This window comes from Clinocottus analis, unplaced genomic scaffold (genome assembly GCF_023055335.1).
Source record: "Clinocottus analis isolate CAN_PGR_092001 unplaced genomic scaffold, fCliAna1.0.p SCAF_9, whole genome shotgun sequence".
NCBI classification, from domain to species: domain Eukaryota; kingdom Metazoa; phylum Chordata; class Actinopteri; order Perciformes; family Cottidae; genus Clinocottus; species Clinocottus analis.
Window position 1 is genome coordinate 6,937,467 of NW_027176251.1, and position 26,107 is coordinate 6,963,573.

Sequence of the window (26,107 nt, forward strand, 5' to 3'; positions counted from 1 at the left end):
ATTGAAAGATGAACGTGTGGTATGGACCGTTGTGACAGAGGAATGTAGTTTGGCGTTTTGAATTTCACATTAGAGGCTGCACTTGGCAGTTTGCATGTTGGCTTCAACGAGACGGCATGAGAGCAAACTTTGATTGCTGAAGGCTTCACGACTCTGAAATGACACAATGAGAGTATAGTAAACCGATCTTCTCTCAGATTCACATTCCTTCTCCTTGGTGGCTGTTGAGGGTGGTGATGGGGATGAAAATATGTCTGTAGCAGGTTCTGTTTCTGATACATAAGAACTCAGTGCTGTGAAGGAGGCACTTTTCAAGGAATATACCTGAACAAGTTTAAACAATGGTTTGACAGTATTTTGGAAAGTATGCATGGTGTATATCATTTGTCCAATCAAGAAGTACTTAGGCACACAACGAGCTACAAAACAAACAAATGGTTGTTATGTTTATTTATTGTATGGATTAAACAAACAATACTGAGTTTTGGAGGGTGCCCCTTTCTATGACTTTTGAGGCGTAGCCTTTTGAAACAATGAGGTCAGACAACACGTCACGTGAGCTCGTTCTTTTCTAATATAACTCTGCCCAAACTTATGGTACGATGGCAAATAAGCATATTTCCAAAATTGTACAGTATGAATTATTCCTCTAAGATGCAGTTCCTCAGATGGTGACCGCAGTCAGAACGTCTTGTAATCAAGCATGAGAGTCAGTTGAGGTGTAACATCCTCCTACCTGTGCCTGTTGCTGCCTGTTCAGCGGCTCATTGCCGGTATTTGCTCTGTCATCTAACCGGGCTTAAGTGCTGTTTGTTGCAGCTGCACTTTCATTCAGCACCGCCAGACACTTTTTGATAACTCCCTTTGGCATGTGCATGCTTATTTCTGGAATCGCGTTAATCCCCCTCTTTCCTCACTCCTCCTCACTCCACCCTCCTGCTCCCTCTCCGTCTTGGCGTATCACTCTCCCGTTGTGGTTGTTTGTAATGATGGTTTGGTGTAGGCCTTGTCCTTGACTGACTGTCTGTGGGTGGGAGCATCTGGAGCGTATAAAGAATGGGTGGAGACGGGTGGATGAGTGGACAAAAGACAAAACTCGATCTGACCGCTGCTGAGAACGCTCTCAGTCCCTGTGGGAATTTCTGGTGGGAATGTGTGTGCGCATGTGTGTGTTCCTGTGAGCTCAGTGACACATGTGCACACTTTGCAGGTGCATTTACTTTGGTGTTAAGGTATTTCACACCCTCACACCCCTCTAACCTATGTTAATATTTACACCGAAACTTTTTGCTGGATTTCAGGGGGGCTCTATTGCCTGGAAAGTGTGCGGTAATGTAGCAGACATCCACCGTCAGAGAGGCGTGACATGAACAGCAGCACTACACTTGGCGCTGGAGAGTGTCGGTGCATGCATGACCACACAGAGAGGCAAAGTGTTGGCCAAAGAGAGGTGGATGGAGAGAGGGTCACTTAGCTGAAGTGAACACTCCAGCGGCAGGGGGGGACAGTCATAAACTAATGGAGGACACCTTTGCACAATAGAAAAGAGCATTTACACCCACACCACACACAGACAGAGAGGTAACGCATGAAAGAAGCACATTCAAATGCACAAACACAATCCTCTCATGCTCTTCTCATTCCTGTTTCATAATCCAGCCTTTTTTTATTCTTTTGTCTCCTCTTTTTTCTCTTCGGGTATCAAAGCATTCTGAAACAAAACAGCAGATTTGGCATCAATAATGGAGCATAGTGTATCTCCTTATTACGTACAGAGAAGCCTACCCTGCTGTCACTTTTTAGATGAATAATACACACATGCCGAGAGGGGGGAGATGAAAGGGACAAGGGACAAGATGGAGGTAGAAAAAGGGGGAAAGGTATGAAGTGGAGTGAATAAAAGACCAGAGTGGAGCAGGAAGACGTGAGAGACGGCGTGCATTAACACAGCACTCAGGTCCAGATTGTAGAGTCAGCACTTCTCCAAACTGTCAGGGACAAACTTTGAGTGTCTCGGCCCTCAGATGGACCAATAACAGAGATGCTGTCGCGCAGTTCTCTGAGAGTTAAATAAAGGGGCTTTTACTGCCGAGTGGACCTGCTCGCAAATGTCCCTCTCTTTTGTTCAACTTGGTCTCGCACACACACAAGAGCCGGTCGTGATGCCGAGCTCAAGCTAATCCTTAAAAGGTGTGTTACACAGCACTCAACGCTTATCTTAGGATGTCGAGGTGAATTATTCAACATACTAATGTCATGCAATGAGACACGCATGAAGCTCTTTGAACGTTGCTCCATATAATCCTCATGTACATGTCAGGTGTGTCATGGAAAAGAGCAACAACGTGAGGACCTGGGGTCCCCGAGGCCTCACGACAAGAAGCTAAATAGTAGAGGCATAAATATTAATGTCAAAATAGTTAGCTGTATATTATGTATGCATGACTCTGCCCCGAAGCTCGGGGTTAATTGAATTTGGAATGACACGTTCGCAGCATTTGTGTATCTGTGTGTGTGTGTGTGTGTGTGTGTGTGTGTGAGTGTTTCTTATCTGATATAAATAGGATTGTGCTTAATGAGGTCAGACTGTATGATGTATGTGTGTGTGAGTTTTTGTTTGTATATGTGAAGAGTATTTGCTATTTTTGACAAACGAAAGATTATTCATGACAAGAGACAGAGAACTTGGAAAGCTAGTCAATATGCCATTTCCATGTCATCACACACACACACACACTGACAGGTGTTGTTAATACACATAATTTATATTACTGGCTGGAGGCTAAATACCAGAAACACCTCTCTGTACAATGCATTGCAACTCCCTCCAAACTACATCCTCCAAAATGATCATGACGTTGAATCATCGCCTCTCCAGCAGGAGGACTGTTGTATTCGACAGCATTGGTTTCAGCGTGTTGTAGCTGATAAACTGGCAACCAAGTGTAATATTCTGTTTCAGATGTATCAAACAAAGCAGGATAAGTTGTGAAAACATTTAAACATCCTGTCTTGAATGGTGGAGTTAGTCTTCTCCCTGTTGCTGTTTTTATCCTAATCGTCTCCCCGCATCCAGCCGCCAAGTCCAGACAGACACTAAGTACTATAAACTATGTATTCCGATGCCTGTGGCTGCATGTAATCCTTACCTGTCACAGTCTTTTTGTATACTTTTCTGGATACAATTCAGATCACTCAAAAATCCTGTAGCGGAATTTAATAAGATTGACATTTAAGACAAGCTAGTGGGTGAAAACAGATAGACAGACTGGAGGGGAGGGGAGCTTGTCAAAGGAAAAAAAGAGAAGGGAAATGAAGGATGGAGGACAGATTTGCCGGATCTCCATCTGCGAGTATAATCCTTGAAAAAAAAATGTTTTACAGCATAGTCAGAGAACAGAGAGGTGGGGTGAATTTGTCAAAAACCACAAAATATATCAGTTTCTTGTTTTTTTGTTTGATTTATCAAGAAGACTGAGGGATTCAGTCTGAGTGCACAAGCCTGCACACCTGAGAAATAAGAAATTGAGCTCTCAGTGAATCACTGCTGTGGCGAGACAGAGTGCCTTTTCAAATCCCAGCCTGTGTGTGTGTGTGATGATGATTACGCAGATAATACTTTACTGTCGCTCTTTGTCTGCTTTTCACAGAGAGAAATAAAGCCTCCTTCCTCTTTGCTGATAGATTGTGTGACGCAAAAAGGAAACGAGAGCATAAAAATTGTATGACAACAATGAGAAGAATTATTTATTTGTAAACAGAGGCAGCTGCCTTCCTCAATTCTACGTGTACGTGTGTGTCAACAGCCCTTTACATGATTAGTGTTGTGCTTAATGAAATCAGGCGCTGCATACTTTCTCCCATTAACTCCATCTGTGCGAGCATCCAAACCTGAAGCCGGATGTATTTGCCACCTCTGTGTGCAAGAGAAGCTTTGGCCTGCGTTCAATCGGCAGCTCCTCAACAGAGAACCGGGCGCAGACTTTGCCAGACTGAAGGAACAGCAGCCACCACGGTTTTGGAATACTAATGGAAAATTCAAGGGCTTCAGTTTTGTGTGGGAAGCTGCCATGTGTCAGCACGCAGCACTCAGCATTAAAGTCACTTGGTTTGTGTGTGTGTGTGTGTGTGTGTGTGTGTGTGTGTGTGTGTGTGTGTGTGTGTGTGTGTGTGATCTTCTTGCCAGCTTGCTTTTTTAAAGCACTTAAACCTAAAAGCAAATTATGGGAAAATACACTCCAACGTGAAAGTCTATGCTCGTGCTTTCACTCTAAATCACTGGGAATGAGCAAATGTCTGTTAGTACCTGAAACAAAAGTGAAACCAACACTGAACGATGAAGCCCACCACAAATCGATGGAGGTCCCTTTGGGCCGAGCCACAATAAGCATCAGCTTGCTAAGTTTCAACAAAAAGTGACAGTAACCGTTATGGCCTTTTAAAGTTGGAAAATGTGACCTTTAATCACCGTGCCCCATCAGGTCAATCAGTTACATTTTTTAAACACCAGAACATTGTGCCAAACTGCATCATCACTCTGAATCAGTTATTAGGTTTGACAGATGCACACAGCTGGAGCACTCCCGGATTTTATTGCACAGGGGGGGGGAAATCAACCTGGACTTGTTCCTGAGCCAGTAAAAGGTTAAACGGCTGTTAACCCTAAAAACAGATCTTCACAAAGTGTGTCTCAACTTCAGCAGGACTGGAGCAGATCCAGGTTTTAGCTCTTGATAGCGTCACAGAATCACAGTCTGTGATTTAAGCCTGAAGAGAATATATCCGGATTTAACACTCTGTTCAGGTTTAAACTCTTGTAGCAGCGATCAACAGCATCACATTGAAAGCTGCAAATCTCGTTTGTCTGTTTTCTCACACTTTGTCCTTGTCTCTGCTTCCTTTCCTGTCAGTGATGCTGCTGGACACAACAGAGTCTACCTCAGAGCTGGGCTGGACCACCTATCCAGACACGGGGGTAAGCAGAGACCCCGTGCTCCCCAGCTGTCGGAGCATTAAAGCCGTCATGTCGGGGGCCAATCCAATGTGCTGCGCACATGTTACACATGGCTACGTTTTATGTGTTAGACTCACATTCCTTGTTGGGCTTTGTGGTGTAACTCTAATGAGGGATTGAACACAATAATGCATTTCATAGTATTTGACAAAAACTGTTGTATTACTGATGCAAAGGTAAACACACATTCAACATAATCTGATGATTAATCAATAAAATAATCAATTCATTGTGTCTGAAATATGGAGAATCCTATTGGACTGGAAGTCACCTCCCAGTTCCTCCATGTGGTTTAAGGACCTGGTGTTATTCCTGAAATTGGAGAAAATCAGGTTCTCGCTGCCGGGACACCCTGAGAAATAAAAATCCACTCGGGGTTCGATCATACGATACTTTAATGAATTGAAGACTCTCTCATTGGGTTCATGAACCAGTTCTGTGGCCTTGGACGATTTGATTTATTTATCTTGACGCTGGTGTGGCTCTCTCCCCTCCCTGAGTCTGGGGGAGAAGAGGAAGTAATAATAGCAATAATTTACAATTTCTAAAACTCACTACTTGTTTCTGTTTGTCTGTAATACCATCCCACCCCATATTTACTTACTTTGTCTAGACTTGAATTATTAATACTGTAATATTGGTTTGACTGGAGAGGCAGTGTGTTTTGTTCTGTGTTTGGGAATTTGGGGGCAGAACTTGAGTGGGGAACTTGCTTTTGAGAATAAACATTTTTTTTTTTTTTTTTAAAGGGAGAAGAAGGTGATATAGTACTGACATTGTAATTATTTTTTACTTAATTCCAGTCAGAAATATTCAGTTTAAAATAATTATGTTTTATAGATCAAAAATCAATGTTGAAAATAATTATTTAAAATTTCTTGGTAAAGTTTTGGTAGGGATTTAGTAAATAAAAAATATATGATGTTTGTTTATTAGTAGAGCTGCTTACTCTTAGTAGATGTTAGTCATTTTTTCATGGTCGTTCAAAGAAAATCTCTCACATCTCTGCTTGTAGATTCAAAGTGGTGCTTTGTGGAGGAACTCAGTTTTAAATATCTGTCGACAAAATCGTTTGACTTTTAGTTTCTGAATAATTTTGTGATCCGAGGACAGCCCTGTTTATTATGTTAGTCATGATGTAATATAATACAATGATGATGATGATGACAATTTAGTGTGCTTGGTATAATCAGAAAAAAGACTTGTAGATTAGGAATAACTATGTCTTTGTTTCTCAATCAATCATATTCATAATTGCTAGTATAACTAAATTACATATTTCCAAGCTGGGTTTTTTCAAAATAACATTTACCTTCATACTCTGCTCTGTAGATAGGTTGATTAGGCATACACATTCAAACTCTTAAAAGTCTGTTTAATAGAGACAGACGTTCACACAAAATCAAACATGACTTTCTGTCATTCCATTGATTGCAAAATCAATCAATCAAAAATAAACAGCAGGAATAAACAGCGGGCCTCCACTAAACAGTCTGCTTTTTTGTTGACATGTCAATTCTGCAGACAATTACGTTGCAGAAAGTTATAGCTCTCATATGAGGGATAAATGTTTCATTATGGGTTAAGGACAGGGTTATTATCTTGCAGGATGGCTGGCATCTGACATTGATTGGTGGAGCTTTTGGCACACACAGCCTGAGAATGAGCAAGGTCTCACCTTGCCTTCAAGACGCCCTTGAGGGATTAAATGCTTTTTCTTCTATTGGTCTCTTCTGTGTGTTTTCATCTGGGATGAGATTGCAGTGATTGAACCATAGATCTCCCAATCTTGAGCTGCTTTTTATTTAAGGTTGTCACAGCGCCTTGAGCTGTGTAAATATGTGCGTGTGTGTGTGTGTGTGTGCGTGTGTGTGTTAGTGTGTCTGTGTGTGTGTGTCTGTGTGTGCTTGCGTGACTGTGCTAGGGTCAGCTCCTGGGTCAGTTAAATCCGTTCATCTGTGAGTGATTGTGGCTCAGTTCTAATATGGCTCATAATTACACACACACACACACACACACACACACACACACGCACACACACACACACACACACACACACATCGGCTTCATTGTCCTCATCTCTGAGATTATCAGTCAAACTACATGTGAGAAAATGGGGCACAGAACTTGTACTTGTTACTGTGGAAGAAATTCCTAAGCCATTTACTCTACCAGTACAGAACAATATTATTCTTATCCAAAGTCCATCATGGACAATATGAGCAAAACATCTGATGTATAAATTTAGAGTATTATACAGTGCATTAAAATAAATCAAGTCATAACTCTTAACGCTACATTTATGAACGCTAGTCTTGGCAAACAAGTGAGCCGACAATTACAAACAGCTACCACCAGAATGTTGGCAGCTCCAAAAATACCAGATGAAAATACAGGAGTTTCAAAGCAACATCTGGCGAGCATACACTCTCTCACATGGAGCCTTTTATCACTTACATTAAAGTTTATCTGTCATTATCGCCCCAGTCTGGCCTCCATAATTGTACATGATGTTTGATTAATTAGGACCCTATGTGTGTTAGGACTCTGTGAACCACGATGGCAGTTGCTAATAGGAGCCCATCCATTTGTGTGTGTGTGTGTGTGCGTGTGTGTGTGTGCGTGTGTGTGTGTGTGTGGGAAGGGGGAGGGGGGTAAGTGGTAAGTGTGTGTGTGTGTGTGTGTATGCGCGTCAAGCATTTGCATGAGTTCTTTTTTTATGGTCTCTGGATGAGAAGTGGTTCTGAGATGGAGATATGGTTATTTGACCTGAGGCATCAAGCTGAGAGAAGTAGAAAGACAGACCAAAAGAGGGGGGAGAAACATGGAGTGTGTGTGTGTGTGTGTGTGTGTGTGTGTGTGTGTGTGTGTGTGTGTGTGTGTGTGTGTGTGTGTGTGTGTGTGTGTGCTTTTTTAACCCTTTCCTCACTTTTCTTTTCACATCCCATCTTTTCTTTTGCTGGAGGCTCTGTGGATATCCTTTTCTGTGCTCTCCTCCTGCTTCTTCTTGCTGTCTTTCCATTCTTTTAATGTACCGACAGACAGCCCCTCTGCTTCTTTGTCTCTGCCTCTCTCTCCCTCCTTTAATCTTTCCTCCCTTTGCCCTTCACAGTCCCAGAGCCACTGGGTCTCTGCTTCATATTCTTCCTTTTATCCCCCAACTCTCCACTCTGCCGCATATTTACCCTCAGTGTCAAACCAGCGGGCTCTCGACTTCTTACTCTGGTCTTTTTGCCCTCCCCGTATTTCACACACTATTCCTCTTGTGTGTGTTTGCTTTGCTTTGTGTGCGTGGGTGTGTGTGCGCAAATGCATATGTTGGGTGTCTGTGCGTGCCTTTCTCTGCTTCTACGTGTGTGTGTGTGTGTGTGTGTGTGTATTTGTATGTGTGTGTGTGTCTGAGGCCTCGCTCCTCCTAGTGCTCTGTCACCGGAGAGATTGCGTGGCTCTCTGGCATTTCGGTTCAAATTAAATCACCAAGATGAGTCGTTCCTATTTTTTTCTTCTTTCCAACGCTTCATCCACCCCTCCTCCCCAATCTGCCCCCTTTTTTTTCTTCATAAGGGAGGGAGAAAATAAGACTAGAATAGAGATGGGAGGGAAGATGTGGGGTGGGAGGGTGGAGGAGGTTGAGGTCAGGAAACAAATGAAAGCTGTGTTCTTTCACCAAGGTACGGAAGCAAACTGCACGCACACAGATACCAGCGGCTGCTCTCTCTACCTGAAAGTCTAAGACTTTTGCCACATGGCCGGGCTTTTGCAGCAGCCACCTCACACACATACACTCTGTTTACTACTCACCCACTTTTCTCTCCCCATCTGCATCCCTTCATTCCACCATGTGCTCTCTTGTCCCCTCTATTCCCCTCATCCCCATGCCTGACAGAGAGTGAATCACAGCCCGGGAGAAAGAAAACTGTCCTTTCACTCCATTAGACTGACAGCGCCTCAGACGCTTTCTATCTGCTCACTGATCTTATCATTATTCCAATTGGACCAAATATGAATGCACTCCCGCATGTGCGATGCTACAAAGGTTTTTGTTCATACTGGCTGTCAGAACCACAGAGAGAATAGACATGAGCATGCAGAGATACACGAACACGCACAAACACCGAAGCACACATACCAAATGTGCCCTGATAGGGTGTCAGGACCTTTTGTCCATTGCCATTGTTGCATTGAGAATACTGATGATGAGGCCTAATGCATAATTCCTCTGTGTTACAACAGAAAAGGCCCTGCTTGTCACTTAGGGCTACACAAGCTCAAAGCCGAGCCTTTTCATCCTTGGAGGCACAGTACTGTATAATTGGTGAAACTAAACCCCTCGCCTACATTTGCATTTTGACTCAGCTGACAGAGTCTCGTTCAGAGACGTGTCCCTGCACTGCTCGTGTTTTCTTTTTGAAGCTGCAAAACTCATGTCCCAATCCATTCGCACATCTACAAGTATTCAGATTCCCTGAAATATGACAAAAGCTGCCTGTTTTATTACACAACAGCTGCCACATGTCAGACACACGAGTCTGCCACCTGTCACATGTGAACAGTGATACACATGCAAATGCAGAATTATTGCAGGAGAAAAACAAACCACCTGTCACATTATGAAACTATGTTATTATAATACAGTATTATACTACTGTAACATATACCCTGTAGCACAGATGTGGACTCTCGCACCATAAACAGTAGACACATATAACCCAAATGATCTAAATGGTTAGATTCCAGTAGAAGAGAGGAAATATCTTTGTTTTTTGGTGGAAATATAATTATATTGATTATTGCAGTTTTGTCTGCAACACTTAAAAAGTTGTTTTGCTCTAAGTGAATGTTTTTAAGGGATTAAATTAACCAGTGGTTTTATAACCATTGATTACCTCATTAGACATAACGTCTATAAATAGGACATAGAGATGACCTAGTTCATTGGGGACAGTAAAAGAACAGCCTTACATTCACACATTCAATAACACTGTGTGTGTTATATCATAACAAATCAAATACTCTATTATACTTATCTCACGAAGAATAAAGATGTCAAACATCAGTGTGTGATGTTGGTAAAGGACAGGACCCACATGTCAGCAACACCGGCAGTATGTTCAATATTTATCCTGTGATCTTAAAGCTATAAGGACAACTCTTAAACGGGAACAATCCATAAACACAGCAATGTTTTTAAAGTTTACACAGGCTGGTACAGAGCTCTCTGCCTCAGATCATGTTTCTCTTTTACAAGGTTGGGTTTACACAAGCTCATAACATTGTTTCTGTCTCTCTCAGTGGGATGAGGTCAGTATCCTGGACGATCGGGGGAAGCTCATACGAACCTTCGAGGTCTGTAATGTCAACCAAAATCCCCGTATTCAAGACAACTGGTTGGCGACGCCATTCCTGCTCCGCCACTCTGCTCCACGGGTGTTTGTCACGCTGCGTTTCTCGGTGCGTGACTGCGCCAGCCTTCGATCACCGTCACCCACCTGCCGAGAGACACTCACCCTGTACTACAAGCAGGCCGACTCTCAGAGAGAGCTGGAGAGGACCTGGGCAGCTGAGGTGAGGCAAAATTGTTATTAGGAGCAAGTGGCACTTGTACACTAATAGCTTTATTTATGTAACAGATTCCCAGACAGAAGTTTGGATCACGTGCCATTAAATAGAAGCCGTGGACACGCTGTTATTTGCTTTACATGTCTTCAGCTATTTTACAGATGTTTTGCAAAACAGCTGCAGTTTGAATACAGATTATTGCAGTTCAGCAGACCCTCTTTCCCAGCTATGCACTTCACCAGAAAGACTCATAAAACAAAGTAAAATGCAATTTCTATTGATGTTGTGCTCATGTTACTCTAAAACTGCAAAACCCCCCATTATCTCTTGACAAGGAGTAATTGTATAATCATCCTGATTATTGTCGGGCTTGTCAAGAAAAGCTGTTGAGAATGAAACACTGGTGTGAAGCACATACTTGTTGAGAACTGTGGTTTACAAAATGCTAAAATGTGCCACTGTGGTCTCTTGAAATGTCACTTCAGTGCCACTAATTACATCTTTGAGGCATAAAATATACAACTGTGACCATTTTACACTCATTGCAGGAAGCTCGCTGAACCTCATGCGTTGTCAATGAAGAATGTCTTGAAGTGACTCACACTGACTGTCCAAAGATGTTTTATTTATTTATGCATTTAGTTGTTGTTTTTTCTGAGACATTTTGAGCTACCGAATCTGAATTGCCCGAGCTTCATGTGCAGTCGCAGTCACAGTGGGAGGGATGCAGTATTTGAATGCATTGCTACTTAGGGAAGTCAGATGCCTTTTCAAAATGTAAATCAAGGCCTGATGAGGAATCAGACGAGAGTCACAGAAGAGTCAGGAAGCACTGCAGCGCTGAAAGTCATCACAGGGACTTGAGCACGGACCCCCACTGGGAGCTGCATACATACAAGTCAACGTTTACTCTTCTCACCAAACCACTTCATATTATTCATGTGCCTGGGAAAAATGCAGCAAACTCTGAGCTTGACTTCCATCTTGTCATTTTACCTCTTCTTCAATTTGTTTCTTCTGATTTTACGGGTGCATTGCACGTTCAAAATGGGCCTGCTTGGACCGGGCTGCCGTTCAGTGTTGTAACATTTATTAGTGGTCCCCTCAATACACTACGCGGTGTACTCGTAACACGCTTTGATTAAATATGTCCCGTAAACATTTGTCCGTAGATCTCCGGTCTCTCTTTCTTTACCTGTTCTTGAATGTACTGTAATGACCGACAAAGAGCGAGATGAACACAGCATGCTGGTCAGCGGTGTAACAGTTAATATTATAACAAGCGACGAAGGCCGAGATTTACCCAGCATGCTGTTTGGTTAATTAACAGTTAATAGGGGTCCCCACTTAATACACTACACAGTGTGTACATAACGCACTACTAATAAATATGTCTTATGGCTCTAAAGAGGTCCACTCAACACTGCAATCCTCAGCAATATACCCGCCAAGTGTGACGAAGGGCTGTTGAGTAAATCGATAGACTTAAATGCAGAGACTGCTTCCACTTTAGTTAGATGCACTGTATATTTCCTCCTCCTGTTAACCAGCTCCTTTTAACGTCCATCATTTTCTTTTTGTTGACCTCTGACCTCTGTCCTTCACAGCCGTCCAACGGAGAGAAGGAGACCAGGGAGGGTTGGGTGAAGATCGACACCATCGCGGCTGATAAGAGTTTCTCTAAAGTGGAGCCCAGCTCACCTCACCAGTATCAACCCAACAGATACAGCCGAATCAACATCAAGACACGCAGCTTTGCCCCATTGACACGCAATGGGTAACCATCACTGTGCTTCACTTTGTTGCTCACGTTTTACTAACGTTATCACTCCCAAGGGACCAAATGTTTCCCATCTTAACATGTGGCCCTTGTTTTTAGATTCGTCCTGGCTGTCGTCGACAGTGGAGCTTGTGTTTCCCTCATGGGTGTGTCCATCTTCTATCGGCGCTGTCCGGCCACCAGCGTGCACTTGGCATCCTACCCGGCAACTCCCTCGGGGGCTGAGCCGACCGCCTTAGTTCCCCTGGGCGGGACATGTGTCCCCCACAGTAAAGCGCAGGGAGGCACGCCCCCTCGAATGCACTGCAATGCTGAAGGGGAGTGGATGGTTCCTGTGGGGGGATGCGTCTGTGATGAAGGCTATGAGCAGAACCTCAATGGATCTGCCTGCTTAGGTAAGTCAAAGAATACTGATACGCCTGATTCCTCTTCATGTTCATTTCGCTTTTCATGTAAAGTAGCTACATCAGCCTTCTTATAATGGTTTAAAAAGTATTCCAGGAATTTAGTAATGTGCCTCCATTAAGTTAGGTAACTCATGAGAGACACATCAATTACAAAATTATAAATATATTCAGTAGAAGCCAAGATATCAGTTACATTATAAAGACATTGGCTCCTACATTTCCCACCGTGCAACAAGGTTAACGCTCTGGTTTGTTAAAAGTTGTTCGTCTCTAAAGTCAACTGAGATTATTTTTTGAGACTTGACGAAGCTCAAAGTTAAAAGACATACAACCGTTTCAACAGGTGGAGTAGAGCTGGCACATTCTTTCAAAAACTTAAAGTATTAAATTTGTCCAAATAGTTTTTCCATCTTTGACGTTGAATCCAAAAGAAGAAGAATAGCTAGTGAGCTAGTGATGTTCTAAAGGAGTTTGACTTTCTGAATTGAAACTGTGACAGCCCTAATTAAAGTTTCCTGATCCTTTATTAGTGGCGTTCCCCTTTAATTGCATAATATAGTGACTCTGTTCCAGCTCATTCAAACTCAAATATCGTAACCTTCCTAAAATAATGGCCCAAGTATTTCTTTTTTTTTTTTTTTTTTACTCAGTCAAAATAAAATGACCTCAGTCAGACTCTTGACATCGGCCATTATACTACAGGGGTAGAATCGCATGATCTGTTCAACTGATGATGTCGTTTACCAGAAGTGGCCAGCATTGTGAGGAAATCGTTTAGGCAACAACATATTTTTAGGAAAGCGACGATATCCAAAAAATAAAAACTGGTTATCAACTTTTCGGCCACTCTTGACTTCCTGTCAGCTCTCTTCTTGGCATTTACTAAGATATGAAGCGTCTGGATCAATATTAGGAGGACCTGCTGTCATTCTGATACACAACCGTGTTTGATGTAGAGACCGGAGGGAAGCCAGGTTCGGGTTGAGATGAGAATAGGAGAGGCCGTATTGTATCCATGCAGTGAATTTTTTAGTGACGTAACATTTGCACATATTCTGTAATAAATTGAAAATAGTGAGTAAAATAGTGCTTTACAGGCATACCTTCAGGAATACAAAGCTGTTACATTGGTGATTTACTCCTAACTTTACTGCAGAGTAGAAGAGAGGAGAGGTTTTTGTTAGCAATTGCAAACGTGGTTAAAAACATTTTAACTTCTCAAAGTGTGTGAGTGAGTGGGAAAAGACTTTGAGAGATGTCCAGACGGACAGGAAGGAATATCAGGAGAGAGCAGGAGGAGGAGGGACAGGAAGAGAGGGAGAGAGCCACAGTGAGAGGGATGTGACACATTTAGGTCATGGCGATGTAAAGGCCACTCGTCTGTGAACAAGTGACAGAAACCGCAGGGGGAGAGAGGGGGAGTGGAGGGAAAACAGGGAGAGGTGGAGGGAGAGTGAAAGATAGGAGGATGCAAGTTAATGACTTAAAGAACTGAGCGGGCAAGAAACGTTGAGGTTGTGAAAACGAAAGAGTGGATGATTGTCTCTTTGTGTGAATAAGTAATTATGCTCAAGTGAATCTTGCTGCATTGCTCCGATGTGCTTTCCACATACGTCTGTGAAGGATTACACTTTACAACTGAAGCCCACCAGGAATTTCAATGGCCATAATTGCTCATCTCCTTTTGCACAGGGGCCCTCAAAGTCTAACTACCTCCAGCACAATTAATCCTCCAATCCTGCCAAGTCAGCTGTGAAATTTGTTCATGCTTACATCTGCCCTCGGTCCGCCACTTGTATTTGTCTGCATTTGATTGATATTTACTGACAAATCACCCCTCGACACAGCTCAGCTGCCGGAGCAAAGGCTCCCAGTGACCGTCTATGAATGATCTAACACATTGCTGCCCACGCTGCCCCGGCTTTTTGTTCCTACTCTGATTTGATTATGTTTTGTTGATCACTTCACTGACTAATGATGTGGACTGGCATCATTACATTGTTGTCCGCTCCGGCTCCCTGGGAATGTTGAGAAAAGGGGCAGATGGTTAACTGGCGACGCAGTCGTGAAGAATTATTAACAGTAGCCGATCCCTGTTCTCACCAGAAAGTGGAGCACTGAACTTTCTTAACTATCCAAACTTGTACATTTTGTTCTAGTTTGAATTAAGCACCAAGGACATTTAATAATAGCTCAAGGTGAGCAAAGGAAAGCACTGGACGTATGTATTGGTTGGATGCTGTAATTAAAGGCACAAAATGGTATTTTTTCTTCTGGCACCAGCATTATTAACACTTTTAAGAGAAAAATGAAACACGTTTGAGAGAAAAATTCAACCCTTTATCAAGAAGGAAACTGACACTGTTTTCCCCAACACGTGTGTCATTTTAACCTACATGGATTTAATTTAAGACATTACTGACCAAATACCCTGGAAAGATGTATTGTCTTGATTTTTCACTTATTTCATTAGGTTGTATTGGCTTTCTTGCTATTTCAGTAAATCACTAAAGGAAGAATTAATGTTTGATATCCATGTGAGAATAACACACCCAGCACATTGTGCTCCCTCAAGCAGAACAACTTTAAGGGACAAAATGTCTGAAGTCTGAAAACATCCAACTGAACTGAACCGAAAACATAAGAAATACACCAGTGCAGAAATGAACCATCATGTTTTTGTCTTCGCAAAACATTTTACATCATATTCGTAAAGCAATAACATTTGACGTGTTTGTCCAAAGAGACTTATGCTCAGCAGTGACGTAGCTCCAGAAATGACAGACAGTTTTTTTGGGGGCTTGGTTGCCTCAACAGAAACGTCTCACCAACTATCGGATTGGATTGTCATTCAGGATATTCATGGTCCCATGAGGATGAACCCTCATGACTTAGTTAATTCTCTGACTTTTCCTGTAGCGCCACCAGCAGGTCAAAGCTTTCCCTTATCAGAAAATTAAATATCTTAAATCTTACTGCATGAATTTGCACAAAAGACTTTACAAACGCTGACATTCTTGAACCATCAACTATACGATTGATGGGTTGTGATAAACTGACTTTGTACATTGGAGAAATAATCCCTGCATATTATTTATTGAGAAGAACACTCAATATCTTAAATGTACCTGAATCCTGATTGTTGTATGCTTATACTCAACGTCATGTTTTTGCAATGAAGCCCCGCCCACTTTGACCACTGAAAAGAACGCTGAAAAATTCCCATCGCTCATCGTAAGAAACTAATGGAGAAGGTTTTCAGAAATTTTATAACATGTAATTACAACTGTATTTTTTATTATGAGTTGTTTTATTATTTGTTTGCATTTTTAACTACACATTTTCATTGTATCTGTTTTGAAATGAAATTAATCATAAGAGCATAGGAGTCTTTTTTTGTTTAATCTATTACATGTGTGATCTATTACATGTGTGATGCCTGATTATTCAGATTATTCAGACTCGCCAAAACAAAACTACACCATATAGACTCATGATCAATTTAATAATCAACTGAAACATCAAACGCTTACTAAAACACAGCTGGCATGTTGGCAGACAGACATTTAAAAATCTTTCCTCAACCACTTATAAAGCTGTTTATCAGAAGCGAGTCTCGAAGAACATCTGGCTTCTATACAATCTCTGTGACATTCAAAGCTCAGTTTTTGGATAAAAATGCATCTTCAGTCTTCTGAATAATGATAAGGACAGCGGCAGACGACAAGCAGCAGCTGTCCGATGATTTCATCCTTTGACATTTGTATCCCACGAGGGAGACGGAGAGGCAGAGAAAACAAGCGGAAACACGACCGAGCATGAGACACAATTACACCTGTTCATCCAAACATGAAACCGTCCTTTAGTTTTGGGCTCGCCGAGTTGGCCTGAGCTGGCGGTACATCGTCCTCAGACAAGCTCCTTCCCTCTGTGCGATTCCTCTCGAACATTAAGCCACTGTCGAGGATTTGGGACAAGGATTAGTGCCGGATGCTCGAATGGGCTGCGAGTTTATTTGGACCCATGTTGATATTTTCCGTGGCATGCGACTGAAATATTCAACACGTCAGATTGTCATAATTTGTCACCCACAACGTTCGCTCTTAGCACGGACACATTCGCGCACTATCCTGAGGCTTGTTATGATGGAAAACAAGAACATTTGGCCAGGGGAGGAAGTACAAGTAAGAGCGCAAGCGTGATATTATTTTGTGTGTGATGACTGACTCTTCTCAAGTCCCAATAAGAAACGTTTCACCAAACAGCATGGAGATACTCCTCAAAGCAGACAGACGAGACCTTTATTACTTTTTCCTTTCAGAATACACAATTTTCAGCGTTTCTTTAATTGTTATCCACCACGATATATCAAGTAGATACTTATGAGCCATGTTGACATTCAGTTGCTTTTCCAGTCTATATCAATGAAGATCAAGCATCGAGCCAGACTTAGTTGAGAGAAAATATCAATGAGATGAAGTATGGACCGTTGGCTGGACGCTGTGGGAGAGTAACTCGATGATGACGACTGTCACAACAGTCAATTATTTTGTATGTTAGATAATAAGACCAAGTAGTGTAATGATGAGATTTTTTTAACGCATTTTTTTAATCATCCTTGTTTTAGCCAAAATGTCTTTGAATCCATGGCGAGCCAGGATGTTAGAAGAGCTTCAGGCTTGACTAGCACCACGTCTATTCACATTATATTTAACAATCTCTGTCATTTTTATTTCCAATATTGAATGCTGCAGGAATTACGTTTTATTGTAGGCCAATCCAGTAGTCCCTTGACAAAAAAACATTGGATTTTCTTCCACTGGATTTTGGTTCATTGCAGACATGATACTTAGACATATTGTTCAGGTAATCTTCACAAATGAACACCAGTTTTATGATTTGTTTCCCTGGGTAAATGAAGTCACTGGAAGTAAAAAGCTAATACACTAATTAGACATAAAAATAACTTTACCACAATTGCATAGCTTCACGTCACAAACACTAAGCTGAAGGTGGACTCGTGTTAATATTGTCTCATTGAGCCACTTGTTAGCTCACTTCCTTTTTTGAGACACTTAAAAGCTTCAAAATTCACAACTGTGGTATTTACTGGTGTATTTATGTTGTAAAATTCAACGTTAAAATGTCTTCAGCTTGTTTACACCACAGACCTTATTTGGGGCATTTCACCAAAAAATCTATCTTTGCAGAGATTTATAACGAGTTCAGCAATTTGTTTAGCTTAACTGTCGATTTCAGCAGAAAACTCTCTTAAAAAAAACACTGTCCATTATTTGCACAGCACCAAACAACAGACAGACACCATTAGAGATGAGTGCAGCATTTAGCAGCTAAATAGTCAAATATTTCCCTCATGAGACCAAAAACAGCTAAAAGAGAGGAAATATTGGATTTACAGAACACTAATCCTAATGATTAATAATGTTACTCCATACCTGCTAGACATGAGAATAAGCAATTTATTTATTAAAAACGAGAATAATGTCAAACCAGCCAGGAGCAGGACAAACACATGAAAGAAAAAGAAAGTCAATACACTGAAAATAAGCTCGCAAATGTGTATTGAGGCATAAGGTCTATATATACGCATACAATTACTGCTCCACTTCCAGTTTGTATTATTTGTGTCATTTTGTCCACATAGAGTTTCTTTCACATGGATGTTCGCCTTTCAAATACTTGTTGCCTCATTAAATTCAAGGGAACTTGCAATATCCAGTGTTGGAAATAACAAAATGTCTCTTTTTTTTTGTTGGGTTTGTAGGATATGTGCTGTGGAATTTATTATGATGCAGTATTGTTTTAATATGTGCAGGGCAGGGACTTGCTTTCTGTTTCAATAAAGCCCATCTACTGTTTTTAGCTACAGGATGGTTCATGATCTGTTAAGAGCTGCTTGTATATTGCTTGCTTTTACATATGCATGTGTGCTGATTGAGCTTTTATGGAAATCTAATCAAGTATTACAGCACATACTGAACAACAGAATGTAGAGAAACTAAAGGATGGAGAGGCGCAGAGGAGACATTTACAGTTGGAACCATGTGGGCTCATCTCTCCTGTTGTGTGGTCGCATCTGTGACCGAGCTTATGTGTGTTTGTGAGTCCGAGAGAGGGAGGGAGACGGAGATAGAGGAAGGGAGATGGAGGGAGTTAGAAGGAGAGAGAGAGAGAGAGATTATGCTGCGAGCCAAACGAGGGAATGAGCGCATGAAAGAGGGAGAAAAAGAGAAATTGGGTCAGCGATCTACGAACCAAAGTATTATGTTAACCTCAAATTACTCACCTCATTGCTTTTTCCTATTTCTGTTTATCTTCTCCGAAATTAATTTCAGTTTTCAATTGTACTCGTTTCTCTTAACAGGATTTAATTTAGTTTGCATGTAGCCTTTGCTAAAATAATCATTTCCCCCAAATCACTCTTTATCCATTTATCTATCTATCTCTTTTTTTGTGATTGTATTTTTATTATTTTTTTCATTTTGTTCTTTAATCGCCATGTCATCATCAAAAAATGTAGCTCTCAGTAGCTCTCCCAGTAGCTCTACAAATATGAAGTAGAGTAGCAAATTATGATTATTTTCATATCTATAGTTCTCAGAGCTGAGCATGACATCTTCAAAGTGCTTGTTTTTGCCCCAAACTCAAGCATATTTAGTTTAAGATGATATAAAACATAAAAAGGGGCAAAACCTCACATATGAGAAGCTGGAGCTAGTAGCTATAGATTTTGGCAAAAATAATTACTCAGTTTCATGTAGTTGCATGTTACATTTCTGTCAATGGAGAAATCTATTTAAATGACTGATCAGTTCAGTGAGGTGATTCATAAAAAATCTATTACTCATATATGTTATTGTGACTTTCATACACTACAATATTCATGGGTCAGTGGATCTTTATCACCAAACCTGGCTGTAACTGTACTTTCCAGAGTGTACTGATGGATGATGTAAAGGAATCTGTGTCTCTGCCATGGCCATGAATTGTCTACTTTCAGCTGGGCGATGGATGGCTGGGGCCGGCAGTGGGGGGATGGGGGTCGCACATCAGGCAAGAGGGCAGAGGACTTACACTCTCATTGGCTGCTGTAATCAGGTGGATGAAGATTGGGGGGGAGGGTTGTTGCCGGAGCTCGTAACGCCGATGAGAGGCTTTGTAGCAAAGTCATGTTTCGTGTCAGAGCTGTAAGAGAACACGTTTGGTAATGTGCCGCCGGGACATAAAAGATTGAAGAAGCAGGATTTTTCTCTCAACCTCTTTTCCTCTCTCTTTCCTCGTTTTTCAACCCATCATCTGTCGCTTATATACATAATCCCCTTGTTCATCCTACAACCGTCTTGGGCACATCCTTCTCTCTGTTCACTTCTTCCCCTCTTCTAGTTCCTTCTCCCTCTGTGATCTCTCAACATCCTTTTACTTCTCTCCATCTCCCTTTTTTTTTTTATCCTTTTCACACCTGTTTGAAAGTGAAGTCAGCTCTTTGAGACAAGTGAGAACACAGAAAGCCTTTTATCTGTTTATTCTTCACCCTCTTTCACTTCTTACCGTCTTATCTTCTTCTCCCACACACCATCTAGGATACACACGTGCATCCACTGACACATACAGTGTGTCAAATTGATAAATCTTCTTGACAAGGTTATGTAAACAAGGTGAGGGGTTCATTCCTGCTGACCATACAGAGCACACACTCACCCCTGCTATTCCACCCCCCTGTTTAAAATGATATATGGTATCTTTCTTACAGGCCGTTGCTCGGGTGTTATCAGCTGGGCCATTTACACACTCAAAGATACAACAAGGCACGGCTGTCTGTGAACACAAGCACTCTCTACATTTAGCTCACAGACAAAGGGAGCTCTTTTTGAACGATGCAACCTGTAGTTGACTCTGCTTTCGGCGTTCACACGGTGAAAATGGCAGCAGACCAACCTGGAGGCACAACCCTCAACGTTCTCCTGGTTCTGCCAGGACGAGCACGCGGAGCTTAGCAGCGTGAAGTGTGTTCTCTTGACCTCAGAGCTCAGCTGTCCTGCTTTTGACATTACTGCCACATTTCACAGATTTTCCACTGTAAAACACGTCAGTTCAGGATAATAACCTGCAGGTTCAAATGGTATGGCGTGTGTGTGTGTGTGTGTGTGGGGGGGGGGAGTTAGAGCTATGCATGCTTTAAACTTAAATGGATTTTATATTTTAATGGACTACATCACTTGCTTTGTGATTAATAATACATTTACTATTGCTGTACTAAGTTTCTACTCAATTTTATTTTTTTATTAGGGAACAATTAAACAATTAAATTATTCTACTGTGACAATAATGAGATTTGGTGAAAATATATTATTTAATTTGATAACAAATGTTCCTTTACAGCTTGAGAAAATCCCCCCACATCTGACAGGAATAGTTTGACATTTTAGGGGAAATGCTCATTTGCTTTTTATTGGAGCGTTAGGTCAGAAGATTTATTTTGCTCTCAAATCTATTCATTAACCGTGAGGCTATAAAGTCAGCAGTTGGTTAGCTTGGCTTAGCACAAAGTCTGAACACATGGGGAAAGCTGGCCTGGCCAAATTTAACCCAATCTACTTACTAGAACCTCTAAGCTCGGACAAAAAATAGTTTAAATGACACATAGGACCTGTTTCCAGTTTTAAAACACGAGAGTTACTTTAACTGCGAGAAAGCGAAGAAGTCCGTCCCTCAAAAATATGGTGCAAAGTCACTGTTGTTGTCATTTTGAACTTGAGTGTATCGTCTGGTTGATGAACTTTTGACTCAAAAGGAACCACAAGCCAAGATCAAATTGACACTTTACCTCAAACTAGTTTGTGTTATTTGAGATTTGAAAGGTTTATGTGGTTCTTGTGAGGTCAAAATAGTTTGAAATCAAATCAAGGATATGGAAAATATTTTGTTCATTTAATTGTTTCTTTTGTTAATCACAAGCCTCAACTAATTCCCATTCATTTATATCAGTCTGTGTTCTACACCTAATCAATTAATTTATGATCATTAACCTTAATACTAATAGTTGACAAAACAATTGTATCTCCAGGTCCACTTACTTGCTTGTTCCTGAGCTTTTGACCAGGATCTCGCGGCGTTTCCACTATCTATGCATCTTAAGATTAATATTAATTAATATTGTTTTTTATCTGCTGTTTCCAATGTAGTACATGTACTCTCAAGCTCTTACACTGATACTTCTGTATCAGTGTACTTTCTACAAATAGAACTATTGGCAGTTTTCAGTTTGGTTTGAATTTTACAAAACATTTCAATTTGTTCATCTATTTTTCAGACCCTAATGTATCACGGTTTGAAAACTATCATAGCTTTCGCTAAAAGAGATAATGTGTCTCAGTAATCAGTCAAATCAGTAGAAACAGTCTTATGCAGAAAACCTGCTGCCTTCTACTTGACACAGTACTGGACATCACGTACTCACAGGACGCGGGTTGCGCTGTAAATGATAGGTTCCAGAGAACAGTGGCGCTGTTGTCACATGTTGTGTGAAAAGCCCTTCAAAGTGAACACTTTATTTATTTGATGGTAAATTGAGAATGAAGCTCAAGCCTCCGTGTGTCTCTTGGTGTCCCTCTACAGCTTGTCCGGTGGGCTACTTCAAATCCGTTGCGGGCTCCATTCCCTGCTCGGTGTGTCCCTCCAACAGCAGAACCAGCCAAGAGGGATCGAGTGTGTGTGAATGTCGCAGCGGATTTTACCGGACAGCTAATGATGCCAACTCTTCTGCCTGCACAAGTGAGCTTTGTTGGTTTGTTTATGCCGCGCTCTCAGGGATGTGTTCAAGGGGCCTCATTGGTGATTGTCATCTACTCAGACTGTGAGAACAGAGATGCACAGAATACTTTTTTTTAAATCATAATATAATGGAAGTATAGAAAGCAGAAGAAAACTGTTAAGTATTTAGTTTCTCTGTTCACTTAAATTGTGTCCCGCCAAACTTTGTTTTATAACGTTTTTTCCAGTACTTAACTTGTTTAAATGTCTTTGCCAGGAAGCAGCTTCTTTTATATCTTAAACTTTTAAGCAGGTTTTTCCACCTAAGTGTCTGCCGCTTACATTATGGATGTCAAACCTCTACCCTTCTCTCTGTCTTTTCTCCAGCTCCCCCATCTGCTCCCATCTCTCTTTCCTGGGAGTATGAGAGCGCTGATGGTGGGGTGTCCTTAAGGTGGCGCCCCCCAGTGGACATGGGAGGCCGGAGCGAAGTGTCGTACGGAGTGGTTTGTCGCATCTGCCCTTCAGCCACCTTCAGCAACCCAGCGGCGTGCTCCTGGTGTGGAGAGGGCGTCACCTTCAGCCCCTCCCAGACGAACCTGAGACAGACCACGGTCACCCTCAACAATCTGCTGACCAGAGTCACTTATCTCATACAGGTACTGTGCAAATTAAAGGCACACAACTTCCTCCCGTATCACCTTGTAGATAGTAAAAAAAAAAACGCCTCCAGAGTTAGTTTTGCAGTCATATTGTTTGGACTGAATCAATGCTGAGAGTTGGATTTAAGAATCTATTGTAAATGTTTCAAAGATCCACAACCCTGTAATGTGTTCCCTTTCATTGAAATGAAATAAAGAAAAACAATCATTTATTTTGGACGAAAACAAAGTGTTTTACTAACTGATTGCTGATTTCTTGTAGCCATTATTCCATAAGCTCCAAATACAAAGTAACATATATTATTTAGCTTGGGCAAACTCTACTAAATCATAGCTTATTTCTTATTCATAATGGGCAGATATTTCCCATTTACTGGTGTGTTGACTGACCAACACAGCTGCATGTGTGAGGCTTTCTTTCTCAAACAAGCATGTCATAACAGTAAATAGAAACAAGGCTTTGTATTTCACGTCTGTGTGTTCTCCTTATTGACAGGTGCAAGCCATGAATGAGGTGTCAACTTTGAGTCCTTTTCCAGCTCGATACACAAGCATCAATTTCACTACGAGCCAGTCAGGTGAGCGCTGGACAGAGAGGATGAAAAAGATGAGATGAAAGAGAAGACATGCTCTGATGAGGATGTTTGTGTAGAAACCGCGCGCGTGTGTGCGTGTGTGTGCGTGCTTGTGTGTGTGTGTGTGTGTGTGTGTGTGTGTGTGTGTGTGTCGCTCTCTATCTTTCTTCTCTCTTTCTCTCTTTTTTTTTCTCTCTCTCTCTGCTCTTTAGACAGGAGGTTGCTCGAGGTTACAATATCCTGTCAGGTCCCATTATAGTCACTGTGGAGGAAGAAAGGGAGAAACGAGAGATTGGAAGACAAAGAGACAGACAGAAAAAGAGATGAAAGTAGACTAGTGGGAAGAAGGAGAGGAGAGGAGAGGAGAGGAGAGGAGAGTGGGCCATTGTGCAGACAAAGTACACTGCTCTGTGATTTTCCCAAAAATACTGATCAAGATTGACTAAAAGTCTCCTTAAATCTAAATGATCTAAAAAAAAAACCTTCTTGTGTCTACTCTCAAAGTATTAATTAAATGAAAGGAATGCGGAAAGTCCCCTCACTGGCATGCCGAGCCAGCACTGACTGTAACTAGATCCTGCATGGCGCTCCATTAAAAACTTCACTTTCATGCTCTACCAAATCTCTTCCACAAGTTCTTTAACATTGCCCCCTTGTGGTCACGATCACTTTAACACAACTCAACTGTTTTATTGTTGCAGGACGATGGGGTTAAATGATCGATCATCTCATCCCTCAGGGGAAACTTAACTGCAGCTCAAACATCAATCATCTGTTCTCTACCACAGTTCCCAGCACAGTTCCCATGATGCACCAGCTGAGCCGAGCACCAGACTCCATCACTCTCTCGTGGCCTCAGCCGGACAGGCCCAATGGAGACATCCTGGAGTACCAGCTTCGATACTATGATAAGGTAATAGTATAGTAAAAGTCCAAAACAGACGTGCCCAACGACTCACAGCAGGAGTCACCACATCCGTATTGTGTGTCCTTCAGGGTTCAGATGTGGACAGTGCAGCGAGCGTGTACAGTGAGACCAACACGGTGACCATCAACTCTCTGATCCCCGGTTCCATATACGCCTTCCAGATCAGAGCTCGAAACGAGCGTGGCTACGGCCCCTACAGCAACACCATCTACTTCACCACGCTGCCTCTGGGTACAACTCTCATATTCTGTCGTACCAGTGGCATCCATTTTAGTCAGAGTGCTCTAATGCAATTAACACACCGCTGAACTGGTGGGATGTACCATGTTATTGGGAGGAGGCTTTAATAATGTACAGAAAGCTATTATTTATTAAAGTAAGATGAAATGTCAGGACAGTATGTTTAACTAGTCAGTGGTAATACTTTTTTAATAATGTATTGCCTAATGATCTTAGGAAGATGGCAGAAATATAAAGTAGAAAAATAGTTTGTTAATGTACTGGTCATTGAATAGACGGTGACTTAAAAAGGTTAAAGTGAGATCATTATGTCCAATGCAATGCTAAAGTACTACAAGAAGTACTACTACGTTTGGTTACAAATGTTCACTGCAGAACACCTCTATACAAACTAACTCTTTCTTTTCCAATGATGCTCTTTAAAAAGTGATAACACCATCTTTTTTTTAAATAAAATATAATCTAAGTTCAATTTGAACTTCAAATTTGATTTCTCCAGAATAATCAAAATATCCATACGGCTTTCCAGGAAGTTATCAGATGACTTTACTCGTGAAGAAGTTCAAAATGAAGTTACATTTCTCATTGTGGGTTATATTTCTCAAAATGGCTGATTTTAGAGCGTATTCTAAAACAAAACATCTTCAGTTCCTGTAACTCCAGTGTTTTTAATTGTCTAGTTCTGGAAACAGCAAAATACTTAATATCAAGTTTGTCTCAATGACACAAGCTGATGGTTTTCTCACTTTCTCTCCCACAGAGGAACATTCCCAGCAGATCCAGAATCGACTGCCTCTGCTGGTCGGGTCCGTCATGGGTGGAGCAGCGTTTCTGCTGGTGGTGGCAGCGATTGTGGTTGTGGTGGTATTTCGTAGGTAGGTTGTCCATCCAGTCACATGATCAGGCATATTTTATATGCATAGGCAAATGTTTGTTTTTGAATCGCATCATGCATATGGTTTGCGTTTCCCTGGCAGAAAGAGGAGGGAGAGTCCTTACAGCGACAGACTCCAGAGGTACATCAGTAACCGAGGTGAGCGTCAGCACGTTTATCGCAATGCAATTTAGGTTTTTATGAATTCATTTTATGTTTAATTACAATTAGGTGAGCTGTTTGCTGTGTGCAAAATGGCACCAATTTTAACAATATTGTATATGATTTGGCATCATG

General features: G+C 41.5%; 1 protein-coding gene across 2 annotated transcripts in view; it reads left to right on the top strand.

The window, feature by feature from the left end:
- ephb6 (eph receptor B6) overlaps nucleotides 1-26,107 on the top strand; it is a 35,670-nt gene that overhangs the window by 4,173 nt on the left and 5,390 nt on the right. For both annotated transcript variants that reach the window (XM_068570275.1, XM_068570276.1), the window contains exons 2-12: nucleotides 4,911-4,975; nucleotides 10,307-10,579; nucleotides 12,181-12,350; nucleotides 12,453-12,748; nucleotides 22,397-22,552; nucleotides 22,919-23,190; nucleotides 23,690-23,771; nucleotides 24,557-24,681; nucleotides 24,765-24,927; nucleotides 25,697-25,811; nucleotides 25,914-25,969. In XM_068570275.1, the coding sequence (XP_068426376.1) occupies nucleotides 4,911-4,975; nucleotides 10,307-10,579; nucleotides 12,181-12,350; nucleotides 12,453-12,748; nucleotides 22,397-22,552; nucleotides 22,919-23,190; nucleotides 23,690-23,771; nucleotides 24,557-24,681; nucleotides 24,765-24,927; nucleotides 25,697-25,811; nucleotides 25,914-25,969 (1,773 nt within the window). The remainder of the gene's footprint in view (nucleotides 1-4,910; nucleotides 4,976-10,306; nucleotides 10,580-12,180; nucleotides 12,351-12,452; nucleotides 12,749-22,396; nucleotides 22,553-22,918; nucleotides 23,191-23,689; nucleotides 23,772-24,556; nucleotides 24,682-24,764; nucleotides 24,928-25,696; nucleotides 25,812-25,913; nucleotides 25,970-26,107) is intronic.